This window comes from Camelus bactrianus, chromosome 1 (assembly GCF_048773025.1).
Source record: "Camelus bactrianus isolate YW-2024 breed Bactrian camel chromosome 1, ASM4877302v1, whole genome shotgun sequence".
Taxonomy (NCBI): domain Eukaryota; kingdom Metazoa; phylum Chordata; class Mammalia; order Artiodactyla; family Camelidae; genus Camelus; species Camelus bactrianus.
Window position 1 is genome coordinate 100576580 of NC_133539.1, and position 8036 is coordinate 100584615.

Sequence of the window (8036 nt, forward strand, 5' to 3'; positions counted from 1 at the left end):
TGCAGGAATTAATTCTATTTTTGTCTTAATGGGTCGATTTGCTTTAGTCAAGTTGGCACCTGTATTCAAGGGAAAATAACTCTCCTGAGTCTCTGTAGTTCTACGGTTTTCTCCTTGCCAACAGTAAGAGTTTTAAATTACAAAGACTCAATTCTGATCCACTGATCAGAACTGTCTTTTATTTTATAGTGGTACTTGACAGCTGGGAATAGTAAATTTAATGGTCTCTGGACCACTGTTGAATGGAAAAAGAGTATCTTTTGACTTTCTATGTATTTTAAAAAGTACTTTTGTTCCATTTTAGCTGCGTATCTCCATCTGTCACAGAAGTAGAGTTGAAAAGAGGCTTTTTTAAATGGTGAGGGTGGAATTACATATTTTATTTACTTTGGTACAGAATCTCTTAGTATTTTGAGAGATAGAATTATTTGATTTCTTGGGTAATAGCTTCCTGAAAAAAAGTCCCAAATTATATCCCGAAATGTAGATATTTGTGTAAGAATTCAAATTTTGGAGAGTATTCAAGGAAAATATCAGAAATAGTAATTAGGAGCTACTTTTCTTTCCATGACTTTGCTTTGTTTTTGGTAATTAGCCTGATTGATACGCTTCTTGGGAGATACCCAATAGCAAATAAAGACTGTCCCATTATCTGAACTCCTAAGGTGTTAGTAAAGCACAGTGTCTTCAGGGATACTTGAAAGGCAGTCTAAAATGCAAAGTTAATATTAATGCCTTAATGTAAAATCTTAGGGGCGTTTTTCTTTAACTTCAAAAAAATCTATGATGATGCCAGGAAAAAAATACTTTAAAATGCTTGAAGATTCTGAAGTGTTATATATGATTGTTTATTTCTAATTTTCCCCCATATTTTGGAATCAGAGAACCAACCAACATTAAAGGGAATAATGAGATAATACAGTGGTTTGATCCTTATAGTGATATACAATGTATAAATGAAATTTATTAAAGAATTTGAAGATAACATTCTTCCAAATCAAAAATATCTGAGCTACGTATAAGCAGAGATCTGAAAAACTAAGAATGGCATATAAGTTACCAGGGCCCTTCTGAAATCTGGTCTTAAAATATATTTCACATATTTTTTTAAACATATTTTGATTGCAGTTATTTTGAGTCCATATCTCAGTTCTTCCCTGCTACCTCCCTATATTTGTACTTGGCAAAGAGAAAATTAAAAATTTTGAAAAAAAAAATTTTGTTAAATGCATTTAAGAAAAAATTGTTTTAGATACTGAATCACATTTTAATTTATACCTTTTAAATATTGGGTTTTTACATAAAATACTTAACCCAGGAAAAGGATTCCTATACTGACAAAAGTTGATATACCTTTGTATGTGGTTTATGTGTCAGAGATGGGGCTAAGAGAAGAATCAAGTTTATGAATTGGTATGAAGAGGAGCTTTTTCTTAACATATAGTCTTATACTTTAATTTCAGTAACTAAAAGATATGAAAGTGTTAGTAACCCCATGATCATCCTTCAAAACAAATCTAAAGCTGAAGTGAAGGCAGAAATTGTAAATATGTTTTATTTATTTATTTTTGTTTTTTTATTTGTTTTGCTTTTTTATTGAAGTGTAGTTGATTTACAGTGTTAATTTTAAGAACACAGTGAAGTGATTCAGTTATACATATACATACATATATATAGTTTCTTTTCAGATTATTTTCCATTATATATCATTACAAGAGATTGAATGTAGTTCCCTGTGCTATGAAAAAAATCAAAATTATTTAAGAGTAATTCACTATAAAAGTATAAGTAAGACTACGGTTGATTAATTTGCTAATTTTTACTAATACTTGTTGGTAGGATTATGTTTCTTATCTTTTTCACTTTTAAATACACATTTATTTACCTACAGGTCTGGTATTTACATAGAGTATAGCTTACACATATAGTGACAATAAGATTACTCAAATTTTAAAATTCTGATTTATAAAACTTCATAAATAAAAATTTTGCTTTTCATAGAATGATGTGAACATACACAGAATCAGGCAAAGTTTAAAAAACAAACTGGTTTCTGAAAATTCCTATTTTGTCTACTACACATGGTCGTTTATAAATAGAACAGTTTATAAAATGCATATATTTTATATTTGCTATTGAAGTATTTATAAAAAGGCTTTTGCTTTATTCTGTGCAATTGATTGATTGATTTGTTTTGGTAGGACTGGAAGGAAAAGTATATAAACCGTGATTATTCAAAGATTTTCACTGAAAATTTAGTTGAACAGGTATGTATTAATAATTACTATGCTATCTGGAGCATTTTTGCTATTTTCTTCAGCAGGGAATATTGTTAATGCAACACTGCTTTGGTAGAGGATGTTGTGAAAGTTGGAGAAACTATCCTTTAGGTAAAATTCATATGGATTAATTACCAGTTTTACAACCTTAAGGATCATACGATTGTAAAAATGTAGAAAAATGGAGATTAACGATAATTTTAAGATTGTGCCTTTTTTAAACCATAGTCCCAAATGTCATAGCTATCTCAGAAATAAGGAATTTTTGGCAGCTCTCTGGTGTAGGCCTCATTCAATGAAAGTTTGTTTTTGAAAGAAATTGGGCTCCCAGTGTCTCTATCAGAGAGGTCTATTTGAAAATGAACTCTATTTTAGATAAGCGTCCCAAACTGTTGCCAATATCTTACCTCAGAGAATGTAAAGTATCTTCAGTTCTGAGATGCTCTGTTATTTTGGGTACTGTGAGAAAGGACAAAAAAATACTGCCAATTAAACTGTGACACAGTCTTTTCTAGTCATTTAGAATTTTCTATTTTATGCATATTGAAAGAGCCATTTTAGACTTATTAAGGCATAGGTGTCATGTCATAGGGCACTGTATACATAATAACTTTTCATTTCAGTGGCCAATGGCAGTATAAATTATTTTAAAAAGGCAAGTCAGCTCAGTAAGTGCAACACCAACTAAATGTGCGCATGCAGATGCACACACACAGACACATGCACACACACGAGGTGAGGACAGAATGAATGTTTGACCAGGTGTATGTGCACTGCAATATTAACAGCTATTTCACGATAGCTGCCTGGCCAGCCACGGCTCTAAGATTTATCTTGATTTCACAGATGTTAAAATGCAAAAAAAGGCTTAGAAATTGTTGGGGAAAAAAAGCCCCAAACTAGTATTGTTTGTAACAGTAGTGTTAGTAATGTTGGGCAACCTTTTGAAAAAGACATCTAAGTGAGATAAATACTTGAATATTCTGTCCTAATTCTTTTGAAATGCCAGTTTTTTTCTGAAGACATGAAGTGTTACTCTTTTAATGGTGATGTCATGTTTTATATATAGCCTTGTCCAGATGTGTTTTGGTTTCCTATATTTTCTGAAAAAGCCTGCGATGAATTAGTGGAAGAAATGGAGCATTATGGCCAGTGGTCTGGGGGGAAACATCATGTAAGTTGTCTTCTCATACAAAGAAGGAAAATGTGTATGTGCGGTTAAGGATGTGGGGTTGATATTTAGAGAACGTAGAGGAGGTTTGTCCTTCTTGTCCATGTGTCTCTGAGTGCTAGACCTAAATGAAGGGGCTAGCCAAGGCTTCCAAGAGAACTCCGTTTTTAGCCTAATTCTGCCACTCATTGTTTAGCACTTAATTTGTCTAGGCCTCAGTTTCATCTCCATTTACACTGGATGCTCCTTAAAGGTCAGTGTCCCCAGGCTGGGGATGGGAAGGTAATATATGTCTATTGTGTGATATCGCTCTTCTCCAAGGCCACTTATTCTCTGTATTTTCACAATGTGCTGTAGTGAAAATAACAAGACAGAGTTTATCTGGTTGACTGCCAAAGCTATTTTTTTTGTGTGTAAACATAGAAAGAGGGAATCTGTTGAATGCCTTTGGTGTAATGCAGTTTGCATTTACATTCAGAGTCAGAGACTTGGCAGGAAGTGTTACTGTTGGTGGTTCAGTGTGTTTCTTTTCCTCTGAGAATTCACTGATGCCAGCTCCTTCACAGTACCAAAGAATTTTAGTGGAATACTCTGGAGTATTACTGCTTCTGCTCAATGGTACACCCTAGCTAGTTAGCTGATCAGGAAGAGGAAGTTCAGAGTACGAGGGAGAACTTGAAGTCAGCAGGTTGTAGCATAATGAAAAGCAATTGTGGAAGGTCTTTGGGCACCACAATGTAGAAGTGAGGAACGTGGCAGGGAAAGTTTATTTTTAGTGATAGGTAATCCAGAGGGCAGACCAAGCGGAATCTGTGCTCATCGAGCAGCTAAGACTGCCTCTGAAGGGTCAGGGTAAAAAAACTCAGTTTTAGGGGACACGGGAAAGCTTTGGCAGTCAGTTTTATTTACTGTCTAATCAGACCTCATGTATCTATTAAGTAAGTAGGAAAGCAGTCTCCTTACTCTGCAATACTTTGCTTTGACGTTGATACAGTTGAAAAGCCATATTATCAAAGTTGTTTGGATTGTTTTGCAATTAAAGCAGATGGTACACCATAATTGGACTGTTATTTTGATCATCTATTACGACCTCATGATTGAAAAAAATTCTAAGATGATATAAATGTGAATTGCACATGGAGACCACACTTTATGATGTCATTAATGCTCCTTCTAGGACAGCCGTATATCTGGTGGTTATGAAAATGTTCCCACTGATGATATCCATATGAAGCAAATTGATCTGGAGAATGTATGGCTTCATTTTATCCGGGAATTTATTGCACCTGTTACATTGAAGGTCTTTGCAGGCTATTACACGAAGGTAGTTTATCCTCCCATTCCTCCTGCCTGCCTCCTACCAGTTTTTACACAAATGTGCTATTTTATGTTTTGATAGATAAGCAAATCCATTGCTTTGCTTCTTTAGGGGTTTGCCCTGTTGAATTTTGTAGTAAAATACTCCCCTGAGAGACAGCGCTCTCTTCGCCCTCATCATGATGCTTCTACGTTTACCATCAACATTGCACTCAATAATGTGGGAGAAGATTTTCAGGTAATTATGGCTTTTATTTTTAAATAATTTTCAAAAGTATGTCATTTTGAAAAGGCCTTTCTTTGCCTTATTTTTTTTGGATTCTGCTTAAGTTGCATTGTCTGAACTTTACCACTCGTTAAAAATTAAACCTAATAACTTGATACATTTATTTGTTTTATCTTTCTAGGGAGGTGGATGCAAATTTCTAAGGTACAATTGCTCTATTGAGTCCCCAAGAAAAGGCTGGAGCTTCATGCATCCAGGGAGACTCACGCATTTGCATGAAGGACTTCCTGTTAAAAATGGAACGAGATACATCGCAGTATCATTTATAGATCCCTAAGTTATTTACTTTTCATTGAATTGAATTTTCTTTTGGAATGGATGACTGGCACGAATATGTCTTTGAAGTTGTGCTTGAGAAGATGAGAGGAATATTTAAATAACTTCCACAGAACAACTTCACTTTGGGCCAAACATTTGAAAAACTTTATAAAAAAATTGCTTGATATGTCTTAATGTCTGCTCTGAGCCTTAAAACACAGATTGAAGAAGAAGAGAAAGGAAAAGAAAATGTAAAAGCGAATATTTATTTCTATGCCTTATTGTCTCTGAGAATAATGACAATTTTCTGAATTTGTGTTTCAGTTGATAAGAGTATTCAGGTACAGATGTACAAGTGACAAGTGAGACTAATAATATTTTCTTGTTATAAAGCTGGGAAGAATTTTATTTATCAACTTTTAGACAAAATGGATATAAATGAAAATTTCAAAAATTACAATTTTTGAAATGCTAGAAAACTGGAGTTCTAACTGAATTTATATGCAGTGAATTCTGTAAGTGCTTTTTTGACCACCTGTGTAGGTCCATTTACAGTAGTTCCGGAAGTAATACAAAGAACAATATTACACAATGTTTTTCCTAAAAAAAAAAAAACAGTACAGAATACAACTGAGGTGCCTATCCATTTGAAACCATGTAGATTGTTGTTTTTTTTTTTAACATTTGCATTAGAAATCAAGCTTTCTATTCCTTCAGATCAGTTTCACAAGGTGGATTATATTAAGTAGATGTTAGATTTAGAACAGCTTTAAGGCTTTTCTATTTTTAAAGTACATCAAGTATCGACTTAAGATCAGCAAGTGTACTTAAGTCAAAAGAGATTTTTTTTAAATTCAAGAAAATAATGAGGAAAAAATTTCATTGAGATTAGTAGCAACATTTTATGATTTTTTTTTTTAAAAAAACTTAAGTACTTGAATTTTATATCAGGAAAATAAAGTTGTGAGCCTCTCTTCCCTTTTGCCCTTTGTCTTTTTCCTTATTCTCTTTTAGGGAGGGTTATTCACTTTTTTGTCTTCCCAGCATAGTCTCCATTTTATCCTTCTTACTCTTTTTATTACCTTCCTTTTATCCCACTTAAAAAAAATTCCCCAACACAAAAAAATGTATGACTTGATTCTTTTTTACCATTACTCTGAGTGAGGTTTAAATATCCTTATTGTAGCTACTGTTTCTAATTTAAAGGTTAAACTTGAAAAAGTTTTAAGTCATGGTGCCAAATTTCATTTTTCTAACACCATGTGTTAGAAAATTATGAAAAATAAAATAATTTAAAATAAGTCTCTGTTGTTCTCTTTATTATTGGTGATTTATCTTTAGAAGAGAATGGTGAAGTAGCCTGAAAGAATATCTGGATCTAATAGGCTATTTTTTTTTTTTTTTTTTTTTTTGGTTCGTACATTTCCTGATATCCTAACTTAATGAATACCCTATTTATTGAATTCCACATTGAATTGTAATATCTCCAATTTCAAACTGACTAGGGATTTGATCTAACTTATTTTATAAGTGAGGAAATAGAGACAAAACACTTATTCAATATATATTTATTTATTCAGTCATGTTTTTCATGTCCCTACTTTGGGCCAGGCACTGTTCCAGGCACTATTCCAGGCACTGAGGATATGGTGATGAACAAGATGTTATAAATCCTGGGAGATGGATTTAGGAAATAAGGAGTTGGCTTCTACCTATTTTCTGTTCTTGAGTGGCTCTTAATATCCAAAGTAAATTCCTACTATCCATTAACTTAGTTGAAGAGATATTCTAGTAATTATTCATGAATTATATTACTATACTTCACAGCTGCTATTCCAAGTTGTATCGTTATGTCATGGATACCAACCCTTCAGAACAAATTGGTTATAAAAAACAGAGTTCGACCGATGCAAGCCAGCATAATGGCCCTTACAATAGGTTTCAGAGGAAAGACATAATCAGATCCTAGTTCTTTACGATTGTGGATACATGAGAGGTGACTTAAAGCAACTATTTTAATTTCATGCCATGTTTGTAGAAATTGGAAATCAAACACTTGTTTGTTTTAAGCACTTCTTAATTTCTCTGCTTGCTAAGCACTAAAGCCCATCTTGTATGACTTTTTTTTGGAGCTTGTCATTCATCTGACATATGGAGTGGTCTGTAATGAAATTTTTAGTCTCAGTTGAGAGTTAGTCTGAATAAATACTTCACTTTGACTAGATGTTGACTGTTTTGGAAAATTAGTCTTTAAGACTTCATGAAAGCAGCCTTCGTGAAACAGCACTGTTTATCTGTGGCTTTTAGAATAGCAAGCTACAGACCTCTTTTAGTATAACTCTTTGTTAAGAAAAAGCCATTGGGGAGGAATGGGGGGAAATGTATAAAGCTCTTTAATGAAAGCAATGAATTTTGGATTTAATTGAAGAGAATAACACTAAAAAACAAGTAATGAGAAGAGCAGAAAACTGTACACACAGACATGCTTTAAAAATGCAAAGTACTATATAGCTAAATTATTCTAATAAAAAGAATTAGGAAAATTGGAAAGATGGTTATGTATGTTAGGGATGTGTGGACTTTATAAATTTTAAATCTTCCTGACAGCTTTTTTTTTTTTTAAAGATTAAATTACATTTTTGTTTCATTCTTAATATATTGAAGTCAATTAGAAAATACGTATTTGGAAAAGTAGGTTCTTTGCTGATTTTTAAGGTGGTTGGTG

At 33.0% G+C, this 8036-nt stretch overlaps 1 protein-coding gene across 4 annotated transcripts in view; it reads left to right on the forward strand.

Moving 5' to 3' along the window:
- PLOD2 (procollagen-lysine,2-oxoglutarate 5-dioxygenase 2) overlaps nucleotides 1–6612 on the forward strand; it is a 96172-nt gene extending 89560 nt beyond the window's left edge. For all 4 annotated transcript variants that reach the window (XM_074370024.1, XM_074370027.1, XM_074370020.1 and 1 more), the window contains 5 exons: nucleotides 2202–2267; nucleotides 3349–3453; nucleotides 4628–4774; nucleotides 4880–5005; nucleotides 5175–6612. In XM_074370024.1, the coding sequence (XP_074226125.1) occupies nucleotides 2202–2267; nucleotides 3349–3453; nucleotides 4628–4774; nucleotides 4880–5005; nucleotides 5175–5330 (600 nt within the window). In that variant the 3' untranslated portion in view covers nucleotides 5331–6612. The remainder of the gene's footprint in view (nucleotides 1–2201; nucleotides 2268–3348; nucleotides 3454–4627; nucleotides 4775–4879; nucleotides 5006–5174) is intronic.
- Nucleotides 6613–8036: the final 1424 nt, after the last annotated feature.